This window comes from Leuciscus leuciscus, assembly GCF_965113295.1.
Source record: "Leuciscus leuciscus genome assembly, chromosome: 9".
Classification (NCBI taxonomy): domain Eukaryota; kingdom Metazoa; phylum Chordata; class Actinopteri; order Cypriniformes; family Leuciscidae; genus Leuciscus; species Leuciscus leuciscus.
This window is the reverse complement of record NC_138733.1, coordinates 2,638,658-2,663,657: the sequence shown is the minus strand read 5'-3', so window position 1 is coordinate 2,663,657 and position 25,000 is coordinate 2,638,658. Positions and strand designations below refer to the sequence as shown.

At 42.7% G+C, this 25,000-nt stretch overlaps 2 protein-coding genes and 1 long non-coding RNA gene across 10 annotated transcripts in view; 1 reads left to right on the top strand and 2 right to left on the bottom strand.

Annotated features, from left to right (window-relative positions):
• Positions 1-16,755, bottom strand: part of cep164 (centrosomal protein 164) — a 24,136-nt gene extending 7,381 nt beyond the window's left edge. For 4 of the 8 annotated variants that reach the window (XM_082179861.1, XM_082179866.1, XM_082179864.1 and 1 more), the window contains exons 1-16: positions 16,575-16,755; positions 16,077-16,188; positions 14,043-14,154; positions 13,697-13,738; positions 13,153-13,393; positions 12,165-12,275; positions 11,995-12,060; positions 11,806-11,883; positions 6,359-6,460; positions 5,050-6,147; positions 2,700-2,753; positions 2,470-2,532; positions 2,131-2,198; positions 940-1,533; positions 724-810; positions 434-617 (exon numbers count right to left, since the gene is read on the bottom strand). In XM_082179861.1, the coding sequence (XP_082035987.1) occupies positions 434-617; positions 724-810; positions 940-1,533; positions 2,131-2,198; positions 2,470-2,532; positions 2,700-2,753; positions 5,050-6,147; positions 6,359-6,460; positions 11,806-11,883; positions 11,995-12,060; positions 12,165-12,275; positions 13,153-13,393; positions 13,697-13,738; positions 14,043-14,154; positions 16,077-16,158 (2,982 nt within the window). In that variant the 5' untranslated portion in view covers positions 16,159-16,188; positions 16,575-16,755. The other 4 variants (XM_082179863.1, XM_082179868.1, XM_082179865.1 and 1 more) reach the window with 4 other exon arrangements.
• Positions 16,756-17,352: 597 nt separating this feature from the next.
• On the bottom strand, positions 17,353-23,613 carry socs9 (suppressor of cytokine signaling 9). Its single transcript, XM_082180084.1, has 3 exons — positions 23,417-23,613; positions 19,870-22,691; positions 17,353-18,740 (listed from the first exon to the last, which is right to left on the bottom strand). Exon 2 carries the CDS (start codon positions 22,513-22,515, stop codon positions 21,040-21,042), a length of 1,476 nt encoding a protein of 491 aa, XP_082036210.1. The 5' UTR covers positions 22,516-22,691; positions 23,417-23,613; the 3' UTR covers positions 17,353-18,740; positions 19,870-21,039.
• Positions 23,614-24,150: 537 nt separating this feature from the next.
• LOC309506440 overlaps positions 24,151-25,000 on the top strand; it is a 5,615-nt gene continuing 4,765 nt past the window's right edge. Inside the window, exon 1 of the long non-coding RNA XR_014208735.1 lies at positions 24,151-24,348. This is a non-coding gene — a long non-coding RNA (uncharacterized lncRNA). The remainder of the gene's footprint in view (positions 24,349-25,000) is intronic.

Genomic DNA, 25,000 nt, shown 5'->3' with positions numbered 1-25,000 from the left:
TTCTGCTTGAAAATGCACTTGTTTGATAAAAATGCCTTTTTCTCAGCTTTTTGTCCAGAATGTTGTGTTTTTGACAAAACCTATCTATGTTCAAGTGGCAATAAAAAAATTAAAAATGAAGATAAAATAAAAAACATTTTTTGTTTAAAAGCAGACACTCAGATCTTTATTTTGATATGTAGCATGTTCATATATTCATAGAACAAAATATTCTGTGGGCCATTAAAATTTAGCGAAAATCGTCAAAAACCCTGGCGGTGGCTGGCAACTTTTCAAAAAAATGCTGGCGGGGAAAGAGTTAATGATATTTACTAACATGAACTTTTCCACACTAGATTTAAATAAAAACATGTTTTGGTCGATTTATGAGCCTTTTTAAAATCTGGCCCTCGCACATAGAGCTAAACGTGTACACACACACACACACACACACCTGTGTTCTGATGGAGGTCAGCTGCTCCTCCTTCTTCTCCTGTAGCCGCCTCCTCTCTGCCTGGAGCTCCTCCTCTAACTCCTCCCTCAGGCGCTCAAAACCCCACCTCCTCTGAGTCTCCGCCCTCTCCTGCTCCGCCTCCAACTCTGAGCGCAGCTCCTGGAGTCTCACCTCATTCTCAGATCTGTACACACACACGAGATGGACGTGTAGTGTGTGTGTGTGAGTGTGTGTGTTTGTGAGTGCTGATGTTGATATAGTGTGTGTCTGTTTTATGTGTGTGTGAGTACCTTAGCTTTTGTAGTTGTGTGTGCATGTCGTTGTTTAACCGCTCCTCCTCGTCTCGTCTGTTTTTAAGTATCTGCTCCTTCAAAACCCTAAAACACACACATGATGACGTGATGTGTGGGTATGTGAACTTGGAAAGTTTTGGTGCCAAACTGCTCATGTTTTGTTGGCGCACACACTTTTACAGCACAGGGACCCACAATGCAGCAGTTACTGACCTCAGCTGCTCGGCGCTCTCCTCCTTCATCCGGCGCTCCTCGTCTTCCTCGTCCTTCCTCAGAGCTTGTCTGAGCAGCTGCAGTCTCAGTCTGTTCTTCTCCTCCTCCATCAGTCTGTTCCTCTCCTCCTCCATCAGTCTGTTCCTCTCCTCCTCCATCAATCTGTTCTTCTCCTCCTCCATCAGTCTGTTCCTCTCCTCCTCCATCAATCTGTTCCTCTCCTCCTCCATCAATCTGTTCTTCTCCTCCTCCATCAGTCTGTTCTTCTTCTCCAGTTTGTTCTTCTCCTCCTCCATCAGTCTGTTCTTTTCCTCCTCCATCAGTCTGTTCTTTTCCTCCTCCATCAGTCTGTTCTTCTCCTCCTCCATCAGTCTGTTCTTCTCCTCCTCCATCAGTCTGTTCTTCTCCTCCTCCATCAGTTTGTTCCTCTCCTCTTCATCACGCTCACGCTGCTCTTCATCCTCCTGAGCTTCTCGTCTCTTCTCCTGATCACTGGTGTGGGTTCGGCCGCGGGCGGTCGAGGGTCTCTGGTCATGTGATGCTCTGCTGATGTCATCAGCGGGCGAGGAGGCGTCGGACCGGGACAGCAGACGCCTGAGATGAGACACACATTAATCCCAGGGAGAAAATTCGGTAATACTTTACAATAAGGTTCATTAGTTAATGTATTTACTAACATGAACTAACAATGAGCAATACATGTGTTACAGTATTTATTCATCTTTATTAATGTTAGTTAATACAAATCCAGCTGTTCATTGTTTGTTCATGTTAGTTCACAGTGCATTAACTAATGTAAACAAATGCTGAAGAAGTATCTTTCATTCTTAGATCACATTACCTAAGGTAGTTAACTAATGAACCTTACTGTAAAGTGTTACCGAAAATTAATTCAAACAATCAGTCCAAAATGTGAATAAAACCAGGCTGATCAGAGACGGCAGAGAGAATAGAGACTCACGGACAGTGAATTATTCATTTCAGTGTGTGTTTCGTTTTAAAACACGAGCTCTGTCATTTTCTGATAGTTTCTGTGTGAAATACAGACTGAACATCAAAACATCAAAACATGTTGCTGGGTTTAGTAATACTGAATGGATCCGTGTGCTGTAGTATATGCAGTCAGGTCAAGGCATGTTTGTCATTTTTAATATTATTCATTTAATTGATTTAATTATAGTTTATCATCACCTGTCTGCAGAGACAGAGACGTCCACACAGCTGTCCACGTCTCCCTCTCTCTCCTCTTCCTTCCTGTCCTGAGAGACACACACACACACAGAGACAGAATGAGCCTTTAAACCTGCAGAGGTGTGTGCGAGTGTTTGTGTATGTGTGTGCGAGTGTATGAGTGTGTGTGAGTGAGTGTATGTTTTAGTGCGTGTGTGAGTGTATGAGAGTGTGTGTGTGTCTGAGTTTGTGTGTGCGTGCGTGTGTGTCTGAGTTTGTATGTATAAGTCAATGTGTGTGAGTGCGAGTGTGTGTGTGTGTGTGTGTGTGTGTGTGTGTGTGTGTGTGTGTGTGAGTTACCACTGCAGGTGTCAGATCCAGCAGATCAAACACATTCCCTGATAGTTTGGAGTGAAAACCAGCCTGAGGAAACACATGAAGAGTGAAATTATGCAACACACACTCAATCCAGACATGTCTGTTAAATGCATGAATGTAAATAAATGATTTGTGAGTGTGAGTGTGAGTGTGTGTGTGTGTGTGTGTGTGTGTGTGTGTGTGTGTGTGTGTGTGTGTGTATGAGGTCACACCTGCACATTATCAGAGGATGACAGCGACGCCGCCAATTCACCAGCCTCAGATTCCTGTCACGGCACAGGATATGACATCACACACTCGTACAAGCAGCATTAACACACTGATAACACACACACACACAGCAGTGAGCATATGGGGGAGAGGAGGATGCTGGGAGTTTCAGCTCTGCTGCAGAGAGGAGCTCTGATTGGCTCCTGAATAATGAGATACGACATGCATCAAACTCTGTTCCTCATGGGGGCTTTTATCCTCCCATGAGCCTGTGTGTGATGTCACATGACTGTGTTGAGACACGCCTCCTCTCTGCAGCGACACGCTGAGACACAAACACTGATGTTACACACAACGTAACAGAATGAACAAACAAATCACTGAACGAACAAACAAATCAAAGAATGAAGACACAAACACTGAACAACGCTACAGAATGAACGAACGAATCACTGAATAAATGAAAGCTTTGTAAAAATACATCAGATTGTGGCGAGGCGATTCACTCCAGTGCTGTATATGTAGGGATGTGTGTCATCTACGATTATATCCTAACTGTTGTTTTGACGATGTGGAAGCTGACTTTATCGAGTATCCCACTCGCTTTGCAAAACCACACATATTGATAGAGCTCGCTTTCACTGCGTGATGAATATTAGTAGGTTCCAGTTCGAATTTCTATATGATATACACTATATTGCCAAAAGTTTTGGGACGTCTGCCTTTAGATGCACATGGACTTTAATGAACTCCCATTCCTGACCCAAAGGGTTTAATATGGAGTTGGCCCATCCTTTGCAGCTATAACAGCCTCAACTCTTCTGGGAAGGCTTTCCACAAGGTTTAGGAGTGTGTTTACGGGAATTTTTGACCCTTCTTCTAGAAGCGCATTTGTGAGGTCAGGCACTGATGTTGAACGCCTGGCTCACAGTCTCGCTCTAATTCATCCCAAAGCTGTTCGATCGGGTTGAGGTCAGGACTCTGAGCAGGCCAGTCCAGTTCCTCCACACCAAACTCCTCATCCATGTCTTTATGGACCTGCTTTGTGCACTGGAGCGCAGTCATGCTGGAACAGGACCATCCCCAAACTGTTCCCACAAAGTTTGGAGCATGAAATTGTCCAAAATGTCTTGGTATGCTGAAGCATTAAGAGTTCCTTTCACTGGAACTAAGAGGCCAAGCCTGAAACACAACCCCACACCATAATCCCCCCTCCACCAAACTTTATACTTGGCACAATGCAGTCAGACAAGACCGTTCTCCTGGAAACCGCCAAACCCAGACTCGTTCATCGGATTGCGTGGCCTATCACTTCGTGGCTGAGTTGCTGTTGTTCCCAATTGCTTCCACTTTGTTATAATACCACTAACAGTTGACCGTGGAATATTTAGAAGTGAGGAAATTTTACAAATGGACTTATTGCACAGGTGGCAACCTATCACGGTACCACACTTGAATTCACTGAGCTCCTGAGAGCGACACATTCTCTCACAGATGTTTGTAGAAGCGCCTGCATGCCTAGGTGCTCGATTAATACAACTGTGGCCAGGAACACCTGAATTCAATGATTTGGTGGGTGTACCAATACTTTTGGCAATATAGTGTAATGCAAATTATATTGATTTTATACAATAAATAAGAAGTTAATATTGTGAGTTAAATTTTAGACACAATATTGTCAGTTTTTGTTGTAAAGCTGCAACAGAACTGTCGTGCGTCTCCAAGCACACAGTGATGTTTCGTTACTAAATGAATTGTTGTTTTTGAACAAATCAATGATCCATCCATAATCCATTCAGACAATCGCTTGTTTTGTTCATGAATGAATCAGCTGTCTGAACGAATCAGTTGAGTGAATGATTCATGTGAGATGGGTGGGGTTTGTCAGCAGGGGCGGGGCATGTGAGATGGGCGGGGTTTGTGTGCAAGGAGCGGGGCATGTGAGATGGGTGGGGTTTGTCTGCAGGGGCAGGGCATGTGAGATGGGCAGGGTTTGTGAGCAAGGGCGGGGCATGTGAGATGGGTGGGGTTTGTCTGCAGGGGCGGGGCATGTGAGATGGGTGGGGTTTGTGTGCAGGTCGGGGCATGTAAGACAGGCGGGGCTTGTGCGCAGGGTGGGGTCTGTGAGATGGGTGGGTTTTTGTGTAGGGGCGGGGCATGAGAGATGGGTGGGGGTTGTGTGCAGGGGTGGAGCATGTGAGATGGGTGGGGTTTGTGTGCAGGGCAGGGCATGTAAGACAGGCGGGGGTTGTGTGCAGGGCGGAGTCTGTGAGATGGGTGAGGTTTGTGTGTAGGGGCAGGGCATGTGAGATGGGCGGCGTTTGTGTGCAGGGGCGGGGCACTGAGTCCTACCTCACTGCACACTGGATTCCACTGAGGCACAAACTTCCCTGTTTTAAAGTGTGTCATTTGAGGGCTGTCCTTCTGAAAGCGCTCGATCTCCTCGCTGTCTCTGTCGCTCTGAGTGTCGCTGATCCCATGTCCTTCACTCTCTCTCTGCTCTTCTATATGTTCATCTTCCTGAGATTCCCTGTGTTCTGAAATCCTCTCTTCCTCCTCCATATGGGAAACACTTCTCTCTACCTCTTCCTCACGATTGATCTCGCCTTTCTCCTGCCTCTGTTCTTTTCCTTTTTCTATTTGAGGGCTGTCCTTCTGAAAGCGCTCGATTTCCTCGCTGTCTTTGTCGCTCTGAGTGTCACGTTCATTTTCCTCTCTTTCACTGTGTTCTGAGAGCCTCTCTTCCTCCTCCATATGGGAAACACTTCTCTCTGCCTCTTCCTCACTGTTGATCTCGCCTTTCTCCTGCCTCTGTTCTTTTCCTTTTTCTATTTGAGGGCTGTCCTTCTGAAAGCGCTCGATTTCCTCGCTGTCTCTGTCGCTCTGAGTGTCACGTTCATTTTCCTCTCTTTCACTGTGTTCTGAAAGCCTCTCTTCCTCCTCCATATGGGAAACACTTCTCTCTACCTCTTCCTCACTGTTGATCTCGCCTTTCTTCTGCCTCTGTTCTTTTCCTTTTTCTATTTGAGGGCTGTCCTTCTGAAAGCGCTCGATTTCCTCGCTGTCTTTGTCGCTCTGAGTGTCATGTTCATTTTCCTCTCTTTCCCCGTGTTCTGAAAGCCTCTCTTCCTCCTCCATATGGGAAACACTTTTCTCTGCCTCTACTTCACTATCTTTCGCCTGTCTCCGTGTTTCATCCCGTTCTTCTCTTCGCTTGTTTTCATCATCTTCACTCTCCGTCTGATCTCTCTGTTCTTCTGCTCTCTCCTCCGTCTGGCTGAATCTCTCGATCTGCTCATCGATCTCTTCGCTCTTCTCTTCATCGGACTGTTTCTCCTCCTGCACACCGTCATTCATGCCTTCGATCAGCGGCTGGTCTTCCGCAGCAGCGTCTGAGGTCAGAGGGCATGAAGCGGCTGTGGAGTGGAGGAGACGTCCACGCAACGAGTCCTTACAGTGGAGGGATGGAGTTAGAGACACACACACAGACAGACAGACAGACAGACAGACACACAGAGAGACAGACAGGCTGTGAGGTCACATGCAAACGCCTCAAACAAACAGCCGTATTTTTAACAAAGACACACAGATAAACTGCAGACAGAACTGACAGACACAGAGAGAGACAGACAGACACACACACACACACACACACAGGTACCTCTGAAGGCGGTTCTGGACTTTGATCCCTCGATAAGGCCAAATCCTGTAGTTCAGGTTCTGTTCTTTCTTCAGGAGGAACCGTCACACTGACCTCACTGTCCTGAAACACACACACACACACACACACACACACGTTTACTTATCTGTCTAAATGGGGACTTTGTATAGGTTTAGGAGTCAAAGGACTTAGTGAAAATAAATGTTTTGAGGTGCAATTTGAACATGGGCAGGGATGGGGCAGAGCAGACATGGAATGGTAGACTGTTCCAGAGTGTGGGAGCATTGGCAGAGAAAGCCCTGTCCCCAAAAGTCCGCAACCTGGTGCGGGGGGTGTCCAGCAGGTCCTTGTCAGAGGACCGCAGGGAACGTGACTGAGTGTAGGGAAGATGGAGGAGATCTGTGAGGTATTTTGGTGAGAGTCCATGGAGAGATTTGTAAGTGAGCAGGAGGATCTTGTAGGTGATGCGTGACTTAACTGGCAACCAGTGGAGCTGTTGGAGGATGGGAGTGATATGCTACCAGGGCTTTGTGTGGGTTAGAACCCTGGCAGCAGAGTTCTGGACATACTGGAGTCTGCTAAGGGCCTTGGTGGGCAGTCCAGCCAGGACACCATTGCAGTAATCCAGACGGGAGGTGATGAAGGCATAGATGAGTGTCTCAGTTACTGAATGTGTGAGAGAAGGCCGGAGTCATGAAATGTTTCTGAGGTGGTAGAAGGCAGACTTGGTGATATTGTTGATGTGTGACCGGAAGGAGAGAGTGGAGTCCAAAATGAAGGCCAGGTTGCGCACCTCAGGAGATGGGGAAATGGAGCAGCCATCCACAACCAGGGCCGGGTCTCCAACTTTCTTGAGCAGAGGTGGAGAGGACACCACCATGAGTTCTGTCATACTACTGTTGAGTTTGAGTAGGTTTGTGGTCATCCATGATTTGAGTTCCTGCAGGCAGTTGAAAAGTTGTGTGGGTGAAAGCTGGGAGGAGGGGTTAGTGCTGATATAAAGTTGAATGTCATCAGCGTAGCAGTGGAAGTTGAGTCCATGTTTACGGATAATATGACCTAGGGGTAGTATGTAAATGGTGAACAGTAGAGGACAAGGCACAGAGCCCTGGGGCATGCCATGGTTGGCGGGTGCTGGATCAGAGTTGGAGCCATTTAGGGTGATGACTTGTTTCCGGTCTGTGAGGTAAGACTGGAACCAAGACAGTGCTGTGCCACTGAGGCCGATGAGCTCAGAGAGGCGGTGGAGAAGGATGGTATGGGAAACTGTATCAAAAGCTGCAGAAAGGTCAAAGAAGATGAGGATGGTGATGAGGCCATTGTCAGCAGCAAGCAGGAGGTCATTAGTGATTTTAATAAGGGCGGTCTCAGTGCTATGGTGGGTTCTGAAACCAGATTGAAGGGGTTCAAAGAGCTCGTGGTCGGACATGTGATGTTGAAGCTAGGCAGCCACTGCTCTTTCCAGGATTTTGCTGAGGAAAGGGAGGTTGGAGATTGGACGATAGTTGTTGGGGTCGTCTGGGTCTGAGCCTGGCTTTTTGAGAGTGGGGATGACTGCCGCCATTTTAAAACTGGATGGTACCACACCAGTGGCAAGAGATGCATTTATAATGTCTTGCATTGGGTGGCAGAGGGTGGGAAGACAGGCCTTGACCAGGGTGGTGGGCATTGGGTCAAGACTGCTGGTTGAAGTCTTGGCTGAGATGACCAGTTTTGTTACTTGGTCGGCATCCAATGGAGAGAAGGCGGATAGGCAGCACTGAGGTGAGCGGGCAGCTGAGTGGTGAGAGTCCTGTTGGGGCAGTGTGGGGCAGGGGGAAAGCCCTGGAGACTGGAGCTGCCGGTGGATGGTGTCCACTTTCTGCTGGAAAAAATCCAAGAACCTGGAGCAGAGTTCACACCCGTTTGATGTTCCTGAACGTGATGGGCCGTTTGGTGCACTGCTTTGGGAGAGGCACAGGGACCATGAATAGAATAGCATAGTGGTCAGAGACAGCCAGGTCAGTGCACTGCAGGTGGGAGGGGGTTATGCCAGCACAGCACACCAGGTCCAGGGTATGCCCTTTGTCATGTGTGGGGCCCACTGATCTATATAGAATGACTGGATAGCTCATGACGTCATAAACAGTGAAGCCACCGCACCGCCATATTGGTATTCCCTAGTGAGCTCACGCGTTCTATTGAATCAATAGGAAATTTTATGATTTGACTGAGAAAACATTGCCTAACGAGACACCGTTTTAAAATCTAAAGTCTCCCTGTACATTCTTACAACGCAAACATCCTAAGCATTTAAATGGGTATTTGCTTAAAGTCTATAAATATTAAAAAATAAAAAAAACGGCAATTTCTTTGCAAAAGGAATAAAAAGCTGTACGAGAACACTAGTCGGCCTTCACTGAAGAGCTATCTTCACAAGTAAGAAAAACAGTTTGATACTATTAATTAAATAGTGAATGCTAAAGACCTATATTTTTGTGAATTGGTGAATATTCAGGTGAATATTGTTTTGTGGCCACAAATTAATAATAGGCTACCTCAGCACGTTTTGCTAATTTGTTCCCTCGTTTTACTATATTGTGGCCACGTTGTAATTCGTTAAATCAAAATGAGGGATGGAATTAGTAAACGTGTCCATGATTTATTAAAACGAGGGAACAAATAAGTCGTCGTAACAACAAATTATTTAGATCAGTGGACAGGGCGCATATAAGAACGAGCAGAGAAAGCCCCGGCCGCACGCGCGCACTCTCACCGTCTTCAAACAACACGAGCGCTGTATTGCTCTCTCTCCCTTGCGCATATCAAAATCAATTGACACGATAGTAAAAGTAACGGTAAACGGACTCTGCACAAAGCTCTTTTGAAGCTGTCAAATGGTGTCGCTTTCACACCTACCTTGTTTGGTCCAGATTTTCGGACTTTTCAGTTTGATCCGAATCAAAATTACAGGTGTGAAACCTCCACCACGGTCCGGACCAAACAGACGAAATTTGGTCTGACGATAAGAGGTAGTCTCGGTCCAGATCAAACTGAACAAAGGTTTGGTTCGTTTCTAGTGTGAAAGCATTTTCTGTATAGTTTAGACTTTCAGACCATTTACAGGAAGTTCCGGTGGTTCCTGTGTAGCCTAAACAACTGAAGAAGAATATTTATGTGCAGATCTGTCAATACACACACACACACACACACTTTTGTCCTGCGTCCTGCCGGCGACGATAAAATGTTCGTACAACGAGGACGTTCATTTGGCAAATTTAAACTAGCCTTGAGTATAGTTGGTGCTGCAGGGAGTAATGCCTTATTAATAAAAGTATAGTAGTGGCTACGATACGTCTGTTCATTCATTTTTGTCAAAGTTACCCGCCAAATTGACAACACGCTGACGTCAGACACACGTCCGTTTACAAACCAATCAATGTCAAGATGCAGCCCACATAGATGATGACGACAGGACGCAAGTAAGTCATGTAAAGTTCTTTAGTGCGCTCGCACAATTACAATGTGAAACCAAACCAAAACTAACCAAATGTATACAGTGTATCAAAACATGACCTTTGGTTCGGACTTTCAGGTGTGAAAATGCCCTTAATTGTGATTATTGCTGCTCTGAGGTTTCTTATAGGCTACTGTTGACTTTTATCGGGGTTTTTTTTTTTGAAGAAGCAGCAGCACTACTCTTGCCTCGGAGAAAACAACACGGGAATAGCGACAATTGTGCATATAAATTACTACTTACAGGGCTTGAATTACAAACTGTGGGTAGTTTTTCTACATCCTTTTGTGAACGTCGTTTTACACTTGTTTGCTGCACAGCGGGTCATCTTAAAAGTGCCGTCGGAGCTACCAATCTCTGTATAACGGCCGTTGGAGCCCTCTGCTGGTAGGGAATCGTAAGATGGCCGCTCAAACACTTCCGGTGGCTTCACTGCCTACTGGCAGTTTAGAACGTCATGAGCTATCCAGTCATTATATAGATCAGTGGTGGGGCCATGTATGTGTTGTATGAAATTGAAGCAGTCCAGCAGTGATAGAAAATCAGTAGCAAGAGAACAACTACTGGAATCCACATGAATGTTAAAATCACCCAGCAGGATAGTAGACAGGGATTTTGGGCAAACAGTAGCAAGCAGTTCGGTGAGCTCCAATAGGAAGCAGGCAGAGGCTTTGGGGGGGTGGTAGATTAGGACAACCTGTAGCTGCGTGGACCCAGTCAACATGAAATGAACACACTCAAAGGAGGTAGTATTCACTGGGATCTCTTTGACCAGGATGTCAGCACGATGGATAACAGCAAGTCCACCACCACAGCCAAGGCTGCGAGGCTTCTGAATATAGCCATAACCTGGGGGAGTGGCATGGTTGAGAGAACTCTTGCTGGTTCTGCCATGTAAGACAAAACATCCAGTGATTTTTCCAAGATGAGGTCATGGATAAGGTGGGCTTTGTTATTTAATGAACGAATGTTAAGCAGCATGAATGATGTCCTATGGTACCAAACAGCTGGGACAGACAAAGTTTCGTGGGAATAAACAAACTTATGACGGGCAGCCCTATGGACATAGGGGGAACGACGCAGGAGATGGAGAGATTTTATCACCTCATGGCAACAAGATGTATTAGAAAAAAAGACTCATGTGTTCCACTGCGGTATATTTGATGAAAGTCATAGCCGAGGGGCAGCAAACAGTTGCTAGCATCCTAGCTCAGTTTGCTAATTCCATAACGGTGACGGGAGGCCAGGAAGACCACAGCACAGCGAAGGAAAAACGTCTTTTGGATAGCAGTTTCAGGAACCAGCACAAAATGGACGGTAGGTCACTGTACTTCAGTAGCAGGTGTCTTCTGATGGGTTGATGGTATAGAAAGGTTTGCAGCGGTAAGCAGCGTTAGACAGCCGTGACAAACGCAGCAGAACTGAGTAAAACAGCAATTATGTCCCCGACACTGATGTCTGGGGTGACCAGCGTGTTTAGGCTGGTTGTAGAGCATAAAATCCACAAAAACGTTGGTTAGATTGGAGATGAGAAGCGGCGACAAACACGCCAGCGTCCTCTCAACTCGTCGAGGTGATGAAAGGTTAACAAAAAATGTACTGTTGATTAAAATGCTAAACTTGATATTACATTGTGGATGTAAATGAATAGGATTGGATTTGGTGCTGGAAACCCAAAGCACAGGACAATAGAGACACCAGAATAACATATTTATGATTCTGAAGATTAAAATACAGAATTATTTTAGACAAATATGCTTGCTTTCACTGACTAGATATATTTAAAATTATGTAGGCCACTTTTTACTGGTACCATCCGACATTTGGCATTATAAGGACCCACAAATATACCCCCATTGCATTTCTGCAGTTTAGTATTCTAACATGTGCAGAAGAATCAGTGTCTGAACTGTGGATCTCCAGCAGGATGTGATGCGTTTATGGTGTTCACCTCATACTGCAGTCCTGCTCCCAGAGCATCCAGATCCAGGTGGAGGTTCTTCAGCAGTCCGGCTGAACCTCGCTGCTTCTAAACACACACACACACACACACACACACACACATAACAGATTACATCTAGCGTTCAGTGCATCATCATGTATTAGCGTTCAGGCGTGTGTGTGTGTGTTTCAGATTCACCTCTTCCTCTGAGATCTCCTCGTCTTCCTCAGCACTCCTGACAGCAGTGGAGCTTGACACAACAGACTGATGCACACCAGTGACAAAAACGCATTTATTATTCATAAATCATAACTAAAGCTTATTCAGAAGCTCCATTAATGAAGCACAAATGCTTCAAGCTTTTTTACCCCTAGAGAGGTTTTGAGCGGCTGGAGTCCAGATGAGACGCCCAGAGACCCTCTGAGAGGAGTGACAGGAGCCTCACACAGACCCCGCAGAGGAGCGAGAGGAGCCAACATCTGACACACACACACACACACACACACACACACACAGACAGACACAGAGCATATTAGAATGATTTCTGAAGGATCATGTGACACTGAGGACTGGGGTAATGATGCTGAAAACTCAGCTTTGATCACAGGAATAAATTACACTTTACTATATTCACATAGAAAACAGCTGATTTAAATCGTAATAACATTTCACTGTTTTACTGTATTTTTGATCAAATAAATAGATAGATCAACAGGTCAAGAGACTTGCCTCACCGACCCCAGACTTCTGTATGCCCCTTTAAAGGTGCAGTCTGTAAGATTGACAGCTAGTGGTTGAAATAAGTACTGCATTTCAAATTCAAAATATCAGAGATAGTTGTTTCCCCGCCTCCTCCTGCTCAGACTCGACGCTCACACTGGTTTCCAGATTGAGGATAAGCAACAGGAACGAGCGCAATTAACAATGAAAGGCGAGGAGATATACACACGTGTAAGTTGATGAGTTGATTTATCCATGTTTTAATATGCTCTCGTTCATAGAGATTTTTAGATGCTTTTTAGTTCGGGTAGAATCTGCTGGATCTCTGACCCAGTTTGTTTGCTGGCTGCAATATGCTGTGTTTTCCAACAACTGGCAACCCAGGGTGTTGAAATGCTATTGGGTGAACTGGCAGTGGGCGGAGTCACACAGGCCGAAACAAAAACAGACATTACGACACAGAACGCACATTTAAAAGTAAAACAACGAAGAAAAAACGAAGTGTTTTTCAGAGAAACAAGAATGTGAACTTAATCTCTGCAAACATATTACGGTATTTTTATGCTTTACTACAGTCAAAAACTTACATACAGCACCTTTAAAGTGTCATGAGACGTTGTTCTGAAATGAACTCACCCCTGGAGCTCTGACTCCCTCCAGGTCTTTCTTCTTCTCCTTCTTCTTCTTGTCTTTCTTCTTCTTCTTCTCCTTGTCTTTCCCAATGGCAGCGCTGGCCGCGTGCGGAGCGGTTCTGCTGTGTCGTGTGCGCTCGCGCTCCTGCACCACTAGCTGGCGGTACTGCTCATCACAGGGGTGATCCCACGTGGACTGACCCGTGGAGAAGTTGAAGTAGTACACTTCACCGGTGACGTCCTGACTGAACACACACACACACACTTCCTGTCTCCATGGCTGCGTTTACACTGGCACAAAAAATCCGATCTTTCACTCACATCTGACACAGATCGGAGTTTGTTGCACACGTGTAAACACAAAAATCCATACGAGATCCGATATTTCGGGTGGTGGTTTAAATCAGATTCATATCCGATATCTGGACCTCCGACCTTCATCTAAACACACATATCCGATTCCAAACCACCAGAAGGCGACATGTTTATTCACAAAGATAGCTTTTTAATGTTGTATCATGAGGCAGATATTGTATGCGCTCGCTCACCTTTCTGGACTATATATCTGTTCTGTTCCGTCAGATTGTGCGCTGTAAAACATTCATGACTCATGACAGCTGTTATCTTGTCCACGCTGACAAATGATCAAGACCACCCGACATGAATTATATAAATAATTTTAATAGCACGGCCAGTCAAAACCAGGGTCTACCATGTGCATAGTAAAACGATCACCATAATCATTCTGGGCGGGTATTAATGTAAACACAGATATCAGATTCCAGTCCGGTCTAAAGTGAATGTAAAAGAATGGATCTGTACATTAAGAGCTGCAGTGTAAACGCAGCCCATGTGAATCAGTGTGTGTGTGTGTTATAATGAAGTGTGTTTTACCATGGTTTCCACTCGTCGGGCAGCGGCGCCACCATCCCCTCTCTGGCCAACCACAGCAGCTCCGGCTCCCGCTGCGGGTCGATGCCGATCTCTGCGGCGTACTCGTGGATCTCTGACACACACACACACACACACACACACACACACACACACACAGAGTTGTCATCAAATCAAAACGGACAATTCATGCTTTTTTAATGGAATATTGCAGTGTTTAATATAAATTATTTATCGGTGCACATCAATTCATGTGGCTCATAATCTTGATTAATCAAAATAACTTGTATAGTAAAAACTAATCTAGTTATCGTTATAGTTATTATCAGTCTTGGTGTGAACGGGCCTTTAACCTGTGTAATATTAATTAGCCTAATAAATATATGAAACCTGAGCCTGTCAAGATCAATAACATGTGTCAAATTTAATATCAAAAGAAACAAGAAACTAAATACACAAAGAACATGAAGTTCTACTATATTCATCTACTATAATGATATAACTTTGATTTGACGTTATATCGTTAGTCAGTTATATCGTTTTAGTCATCGTTATAGGCTAGTCATTGCTATAGTCAACGTTATTGTTATATCAGTAGACTAACGATATAATGCTGACTAACAATATAATGATGACTATAATGACTGGAACAATAACGATATAACGTTGACTATAACGACGATCATAATGATATAATGTTGACAAACGATATAATGATGACTATAACGTTGACTGTAACAATAAAAATATAACAACGACTATAACGATATAACGTTGACTAACGATATAACGTTGACTATAACAATATAATGTTGATTGTATCAATGACTATTACGATATAACGTTGACTAACGATATAACAATGACTATCGTGATATAGGCTAACGTTGACTATAACAATATAACGTTGATTGTAACAATGACTATTACGATATAACGTTGACTAACGATATAACAATGACTATCGTGATTTAACGTTGACTATAACAATATAATGTTGATTGTAACAATGACTATTACGATATAACGTTGACTAACGATATAACAATGACTATCGTGATTTAACGTTGACTATAACAATATAACGTTGATTGTAACAATGACTATTACGATATAACGTTGACTAACGATATAACAATGACTATCGTGATATAACGTTGACTATAACAATATAACGTTGATTGTAACAATGACTATTACGATATAACGTTGACTAACGATATAACAATGACTATCGTGATTTAACGTTGACTATAACAATATAACGTTGATTGTAACAATGACTATTACGATATAACGTTGACTAACGATATAACAATGACTATCGTGATTTAACGTTGACTATAACAATATAACGTTGATTGTAACAATGACTATTACGATATAACGTTGACTAACGATATAACAATGACTATCGTGATTTAACGTTGACTATAACAATATAACGTTGATTGTAACAATGACTATTACGATATAACGTTGACTAACGATATAACAATGACTATCGTGATTTAACGTTGACTATAACAATATAACGTTGATTGTAACAATGACTATTACGATATAACGTTGACTAACGATATAACAATGACTATCGTGATTTAACGTTGACTATAACAATATAACGTTGATTGTAACAATGACTATTACGATATAACGTTGACTAACGATATAACAATGACTATCGTGATTTAACGTTGACTATCGTGATTTAACGTTGACTATAACAATACAACGTTGATTGTAACGATGACTATTACGATATAACGTTGACTAACGATGTAACAATGAGTATACATACTAATCAAGTATATATATATATTTTTTTTTTTTCACTTTAAGTTAACCCTGTTCAAGACTGTATGACAGTAATGAGAATGATAGACAAACTCCAACCAGAAATATATTTCTGATGAGCATTTGTCCTTAATTGTCATTAAAATAAAGCAAAAAGAGAGATGCTGTATTATGTACAGCACTCAGAACATTCACTCATTGCCTGAAAAGCAACGATTTAGTTTATAATAGTTTAATAACCTTGTTCAGAAGGGATGTAGTTTTCATCAAAGTCTTCCTCCAGCACCAGCTGATCTCCGATGCGCACTCCCGTGGTCGCCATGGTGACGGCGGCGTGACACGAGCGCGCGAACTGGGGCGGACACGGGCCTTTAATTAATCTCACTAAATTACTTCAAAACTTTAGAAAACACAGCTCGTTCCTCAAATAGCATTTACTTACCACTGAAATTATTGCTTAGTAAAGAAACACTTCATAGCATCAACATAGAGGTATTTGTGTTTACAAAAGAAAAACGCTGCTCTTTGTTAATAAACATATAAACGCAGATATAAACTGGGCTTTATGGCTAACAAAAATACATGCTACGCTAACAGAGTACAATAAACGACTAGCGTTAAATAAAGAGTATATTATCAGTAAATACTCTGCGGAAGTTAAACAACGAGAATAACGAATATTAAATACAATCATTACAATAATTATTGATCATATAACGCGATTAGTTTAATCCTCACCTGTTCTCTAACCCTACACCCTCAGTTCTGCAGTGTTTTTAAAGCATCTTGTGATTGTACAGCTCTGGTGCTTTATGTCTGATATTGAGTATTTCGGAGGGGTTTTTTTTATATTTAAAACAGAAAGTTTAAAATCCAAACAGCCTCGTCTCCATCACAGCAACCAGAGAGGAACATGGCGGCCGCGGGAGCCGGACTTCAAAATAAAAGCCCCCGACAACGCCAAAATAATTTTAAATGCACATAAATGTACACACACACACACACACACACACACATATATATATATATATATGTGTGTGTGTGTGTGTGTGTGTACATTTATGTGCATTTAAAATTATTTTGGGCTTTTATTTTGAATTATTCTCATATATATATATATATATATATGAGAATAATTCAAATATATATATATATATGAGAATAATTCAAAATAAAAGCCCTCAACAACTATAAATATTAAAGCGACAAATTTATAATGTAATTTTCATTTCATTTTATCATTTGTTTGCACTCAATCTCATATATATATATATATATATATATATACACACACACATATACATACAGTAGTGGTCAGCATTTGAAGTGGATCCAAACCTTTTATCAAAGTTTGTTAGGACAAAGTTAGGACTACTGTATATTTATAGGCCTTTATGTGTGTCTGTGTACACATACATACATATTTATACATACACACACACACGTGCATTAATATATAAATATAAATATTATTTCAGGTAAACAGAAAAGGGAAAAATAACACTAGAGAGTCATAAAAGATACAACATAGTTTATTAATATGTGCTTTTGTAACACCGTACACACCAATAAAATTATTCACACATGGCTTTAATACATCAGAAATACATTTTAAAAATGTTAAGCAGATTAGGCAAGCCTTAAATAGAAAATAAATATCAATGTAAAAAAAGAAAGAGAGAGGCAAGCTGCTGCTTTAAGAACAAAAGTAACATTCATGATGGTCCTCTGGAAATCACGGTAAAATGTCGACAAAGCAAAACGCACTGACTGTTTTCACATCAATCCAGACTTGACCAGCAAGACACGTCTACACGTAAAAAAGATTCCCTACAGAAACGGCTCGTTAACATCAGAAATTTAATATTATTCTATCACTTTCTTGTGAGATCTCAATAACACTGCAGCAGGCGGATGCAGAAAGATGCTGTTTATTGTATTCAGATACATGAAGTTGGCCCCTTTAAAACTCAACGCTCCATTTTCATAGAGTTCTCGAAGAGTTTTTATATAGACACACGATTCACTTGTGTGAACGGTCACGTTTCAGTGGGGTTTTTCAATAGTTAAGAATGTTTGAGGTTATAAAATATGGTAGACAATGGCCTCTATAATAAGTTCTAACATGGGGTGATTTACATTCGTATGTATTGACTGCATTAGAGAGGAATTACAATGGGATACAGTGAATGAACATTAAAAACAAGAAGCAATGGAGTGGAATGAATGAATGACGTCCAGATGGAAAGAATGAGCTGTTCTCCTCCATGAAGAACCTGTCATCTAAGAGAAGCAGAACTGTGGATTTGGTCTATTCTACTGGTCTACAAGCTCAAGAATTGGTACAGATATCTGTTCTTGGATAATACATCACAGGTCAAATGCCTATCTGTCTTTGATAAGTGTGCTGTGAGTAAATGAGAATTTATTGAGTCAAACATGCATTTCAGGCGAGAGTACATTGGCAACCGAGCTCAAGAGACAGAGATGATACTGAGATGGTCCGTTACCTGTATTATTCTCCATTCAATCTGGTCTAGAACTGCATTAGAAGCCAATCCAGATGAACATTAGCACCAGTTTTCCAGTGTAACTTTAGCATGCAGTGGCTTGAACTACCTGTGAGCTGCGAGACTTCGGGTTCTTCTGGTTCCCGCTTGAATTTGCCAGGAATGAGTGACTCTACGAAAGTTCTGATGTTTTACGAAGACAAGAAACATGTTCAATATGCCTCTGTAAAACTGAAAAGCTTCTCAAATAACACACACTACAGTACAGGTTCACTCACCACAGGAAGAAAAAAGAACAAACCTTGTGCATTAAAGAACGATAACTATAGCGATAACTACTATAACTATAAAGTTTTAATGATCGCTCCAAATCTAAGAGAATTTCTAGGAATCACTAATGCTGCGTTCACACCGGACGCGAATAGCGCGTCAAATTCGCGTCTACCGCGTCTAGTTTGACGCTTGACCACATGTGTACATTCGCGTGTCAAGAGCGAGATTGACGCGCGACAAAACAAAAGTTTGAAGCGACATTTACGCGCGTCAGAGGCGAAAGTTTCGAAACCCGTTGGCGGCCATCTTTTTTAGATGTTTATCGAGCATTAGCATTAATCGAGAGAGTCACCGCTCGTATATGCTCTGGAGAGCAGAAACAGCTGCGTAGGGGACATCGTCGCTGTACTCGGGTCCACCAGACTCTCCGGAGGGTTTCAGGAGTTTCACAATTTGGTCCAGGACCTAGGTTTGGTGGACCTAACGGTGAGGACGCTGACGAGGACAGCGTAGGCCGTATAAGGCCTCGGCCTCGAGTGGTCGCTGCCTGACGAGCCCGCGCTGTACAGCCCGGCGCGAGGTTCACCCTCGCCCGCACCCACCTAATCTGTCATTTATTTTTGTTTTGATAATAAATGGAGCCAGCCTCCAAAAGTGAAACCTGTGATTTTTGTTTTAGTTTGTATACACTAAATTGTATTTGTTGTCTTCACATTAGATTAATAATGTTTCATATAGATATGGAATAAATTGCATTCAATACAAAATGAGTATCTCTCATATATTGAAATCGAGTTTTTATGTGAAAGATTTGCTTTGTTGTGCATTTTAGTCATATTACAAAATAATGTATTGACATAAACATAAAATAACATTATAAACTGTCACTTCACCACGTGACAGCAGCAAGCAGCTGAAGCAGGCTTCTGATTGGTTAACGCGGCGCGAATTGACGCAGAAGTTCAGATTTTTCAACTCGGGCGGCAGACGCGAATTCGCGTCAAACACGAGAATGCACAAAAAGCACTACATAAAACATTCGCGCGTAACGCGCTTAACGCACCAGACGCTCAATTCGCGCCATTCGCGCGAACTTGACGCGCGAATGAGGCGTATTCGCGTCTACCGCGCCGCGCTCTACGCCTCATTCGCGCCGCAGGAATTTTTTACGCGCGTAACGCGTCTTTGCATTGACTTAACATTGAAATCACTCGCGCCTGACGCGCAATTCGCGTCCGGTGTGAACGCACCATTAGAGCGATTTTTTTTCCAGCTGATAAACGATAAAAACATCGACAGCCAATCAGAATCCATTCGAATTTAAAGCATTTAATGATAATAGTCATCCTTATATTGTTATTGTAAACTTTATAGTCATTGTCTTTAGTCATCGTTATAGTTATCATTCTTGGTGTGAATGTGCCTTAACTCCCAAAAGGGACACTTGTCTTGATAAAAAGGAGAAATCTTCTAAAATAAGAAACGCTTGCAGATTCAGTGCAGTGTTACTCAGTTAATCGCTCCAGTGCTGATGCAGTGAACCCTGTGACGGCAGCACGCCAACATCATGACAATGAGCTAACAGCATTTCAAACCTCAAAAAGTTAGTAGCATCAGAAAGGCACTCACGTCTTCACACCAGTCCTCTAGAGTTGAGAGTAGCGCTGCACGATTAATCGCAATGAAACCGCACGAGATTTGGCAAAGGCTGCGATTATTGTATGCGCAGTTTGTCAGTGCAGCGGCTGATCGGTAGGAAACGCTGCTCCATCTGAACACCAGAGGGCGCATAAAAAAAATAATCGCAACCTTTGCGATTTCATAATCGTGATAAGCCAAATCGGTTTAAATCAAGCGTAGCGTCAGTTCTGGCTGGTCACGTTAGTCAAGCTCGCATCAGTGACTCTCAGCTGATCCACGTCTACCTTCATATATAAGCTCTTTCAGTATTAACAGCCGCTATTGCGTTTCTCAGGAGCGAATTACCCTCCTCCCTCCCCAGCTCCTCCTCTCGTCAGTCAGGATTTGGCATTCTGATTCCCCCTTGAATCACACTAAATTCTCAATTGTGTTATACATTAAAATATTGATTAATGATATCTGCAATACATTCATGTTGGTTCTGTTCTGTTTACCCTAAGGGGGGTTATTGCTGCTCTTATCCATGCTAGGCTGCATGGATGCGCAGGGAGTTCTTGCCCAGAACAGAACCATACCGCCAATCCAAACTGTATGCTAATTGTCAATCGTACTTGACGATAGTGTTCCTAACAAAAGTGTGATTTCATTTAAATTGCGATTAATTGTGCAGCGCTAGTTGAGAGTGCAGCGATAAGAACCGGCGAAGTTGTCGTGGAACGCAGAGTAGTGGCACTTCTGGTATTGTTTCCCGCCTCCGTAACCTGAGACAGTTCGCTACGTCACTCCCACCACGTGTCCAGTCTGCGGATGCGCACGCGCTGCTTGTAATGGTACTCCTTCAGGTGCTCCTTGAGCGCGTTGGGAAGCGGCAGTGCATTGATCCCGTCGTACGTGGTGCAGCTGCTAATGGCGGCGCGGCAGATGTGCTGCAGGCTAAAGGGCTGTGTCCGGTTGATGGGGTTCGAGAGCAGCGGCTCGAAGAACATGCAGGAGTTGGGATCCTTGTAGTGCTCAAGGAGGCCGGTGACGGTGGTCGCGTGAAAGACGCTAGGGTCGTGCACGTCGAAGCTAAAGTTGTGGTTCCACTGCTCGATTCGCGCGTGTAGCGAGCGGCCGTAGCGGCGGAAGCTAACAGAGAAGAGATAGTCCTCCTGCGCCGAATCGCGTAGCAGGAACGTGCCTTCGGGTTTGGCTTCCAGAAGAGTCTCCGCTTGGTATCGATCCATGACGCCCCAGTAGCAGGGAAGGTTTGTGATCTGCAGGAGGTCGGGGACTAGGCAGTGGATGTAGTCGATTTGAGTGTGAATCCGATGTTGTATATCCTGCGAATTGGGAGAGTCCGGTTGGACTTGGGATGATGGAGACGCCGAAGCACCCAAGTCGAAATCAGACGCCGCGGTCGACGCCGCAACCTCATCCAATGTGTCCAAACAACTCTGCAGGAGAAGCTGGTGGAGTGTGGCGCGCTCGTCTCCGGCTAGCTCGTTCATCCCGTGAGCCAGCTTAGGTCCGAGTTTGTATAGAGGATTGATTTGTGCAGTTACCTCGAACGTGTGGATTTGTGCGTTCGGAGGCGGTTCGACTCCCTGCTCGATGCTAATCCGTCGTCGCTCCCGTAAGCGATCATCCTCGTCCTCGACCGGCGTCACCAACGTAACAGGAGCGACGGAATCCAAAACAGGCGCTTGTGAAATAGGAGCCGTGTGCTGCTTAATAAGGTACCACTTTTGAGCCAAATCGGATCCGGCGGGAAACGGGCAGCTGTCCAGCATGAGCTCGCTAATGTGGATCTTGCGGCGCGAGGAAGGCGAGTGCGATAGGACTTGGGTGTGGGTCTTGATTGGGAAACACTGGCCAACCGCGTCCTGGATCTTCTGTCGGAGAGTCCGACTGCTTCCGGACGACTTGCTATCCGAGTCGCTGCTGAGATCGGGTGAACCGAGCGATAGCTTAGCGGAAACCCGCTCGGGTAACAGGGATCCAGACGATCCCAGAACTTGCCGTCTTCTGTGCTCCCGCACCGGAGAGGATGAGCCGCCCTCGCTGGACTCGTTCAGAAGATCCCCGTACTCGAACCCGTCGCTAACGGGCCGCTCGGACGTCAGGTCGTGCGACGGGTGGCTTTTCTTCTTCCCTCTCCCGGATTTTCTCCTCCCGCCGTCTCTTCTCTCCTCAGAGCGGCTCTGACGCACTTTCGGACGGGCTCCACGCTCACGCTCTTTCCCACGATCCCCTGCTTCCTCAGGCAGAGACATGATGTCTTTCTGTTTTTTTTTTTGTCTTTCAGTGACTCGCGAGAGGTTAACAGACCTCAGATGGGAGTCATTTTAACATTCGCTGAACGTCCTTTTTGGTAAATTAGCATTCGGGAGATTTTAAGTCCATCCAGAAACGAGTGACACAATGATCACGTCCAGACCATGTTTTGAATCTGTGGAGAAAACAGAAAAAAAAAGAGTGAGGTCAATAATTTTCCCCTCTACACACACACTCCCCCTCTCTCTCTCTCTCTCTCACACACACACACACACACTCTTTCTCTCTCACACATACACACAATCTCTGTGTCTCTCTCTCTCTCTCTCTCTCTCTCTCTCTCTCTCTCTCTCACACACACACACACACAATTTCTCTATCTCTCTCTCTCTCACACACACACACACACACAATTTCTCTCTCTCTCTCTCTCTCTCTCTCTCTCTCTCTCTCACACACACATTCATAAATCAGACTGACAATACTCTGTTTTGGATAGTAATAATACTAATAGTTATATATATATATATATATATATATATATATATATATATATATATATATATATATATATATATACACATATGTGTGTGTGTGTGTGTGTGTGTGTGTGTGTGTGTTATTTATTCTACATGTATTTATTCTATTTGAATAAACTTATAGATAAATAAATAGAAAAGCATAAAAAACTTTAGCTACTAATGGCATCTGTGAGACTTGCAGTGAACAATATGAAAGACACACTCTCACAGTAAACTACTACTAAATAATAAAATATTCATGTAAAATTGTATTTACATGCTAGTCGCAGTACATAGTAAGAATACTATAGTATTACTTTGTCCAAAATGTGAACTGTTTTTGAAGACAGATTGATACATTTAAGTCAGAAACACGAACCTGTATCTTGACGAAAGGCGTCGTGAACGCGCGCCGCGGCTTCTAATGACACCGCGTCGCTTCTGAACTGTAAATAACGCTTTAATACATTATCCGTGATGGATAAAATCACTTTAATAAATGAACTTTAATCAATAAAGTCGCTTTAACTCGAGCTAACTCACACAATCCCTGCGCTACTGTGGCGGTGACTTCACTTCCTGTTCACGGCGGAGAAACGTCCGGGGCAGATTTTTCCTTAAACAATATTAAATCTATTACATTTATTTTATAGAAATTAAAATTAAAATATAAATTTATTTTTCTATAAAAAATAATTATCATTATAAAACAAATAATAATTTTATGAAATCATATATATATTTTTCAATTAATTTCATAGTGATATTAGTACAGCAATAGTAATATATTACTGTCTTCGTGACATTAATAATAATAATAATAACAACGGACGCTTTTCACAGTTTTACAAGACTGTAGGGTTATTTTTTAGAACGATTGGTGTTTAGCTGGTATTAAATAGTAAAAATCTCCGAATAAATTTTTTTTTTTTTTTTTTTAATAGTTTATCTGTAATGGGGTTTTAGCATCTCTTCAGCAGATCTGGGTTAAGTTATTAATATTTGGTGTTTTGTTTTGAAATGTAAAACAAATATCTGAAACAATTCTTCATCTTTGCTTGGCTTTATGCGGGTTCATGGGGACTTTTATTCTGAACTACAAGCACAAGCTTATGACCGGAAGTGGCGTTTTAGCGTGATCAGATTAACTGCAAACTGTTCCAGCATTTCGCTTTAAATGTATTTAATTAATCAATAGATCAGATTAACGTTAGTGTCTGTGTGTGTCACTGGTTTCAGATGATTTACTGACTGTCTGTTGCAGACAGTTACAGTCTGTTGATTCACCAGCAGGATTCAGTCCACAAACAGGTCAGTCGCTCAACTTTATGAATTGGTCAGTATTTATTAAAATTATTATTGGTTTTATTTGAGACTCTGTAAGTCTGTGATCTATTGAATCCCATTTCCGCAACATAAGAAGAAAAAAAACGTGCTTTTGCGAATCGTGACATAAAAAGTGGAAAGTAGGCTATGACATACAAAGTCATAATTTCGACCTTTTTCATTTATTAATGTTTTAGTATGTCATAATTATGACTTTATATCATTTAGATGTTTCCTGTGTCGTAAATTTGGACTTTTTATGTCATTTCATTTTCTTATTATGACTTAGTACGTCATCATAATTATGTCAGAATTTGTACTGTTTTCTATTTATTAATGCCATATTTATACTTTACCAAAGCATGATGATGATCATAGTGACGATGATGATCAGTGATGACTTTTTGTCAATTTTCACTTTTTTTTTTCATGTCATAATTTCAATTTAGTATGTCTGTGATAATTTTGACTTTTTGTTATTTTTGTTATTTTTTTCATTTCATTATTTCAACTTATGTCTGTCATATTTTTTTTCTTTTTGCCTTTGGACTTTTTCATATCATAATTTCGGACTTTGTCACAATTTTGACTGTATTTTTTTTACTTTTTCATATCATAATTTCAATTTAGTTTGACT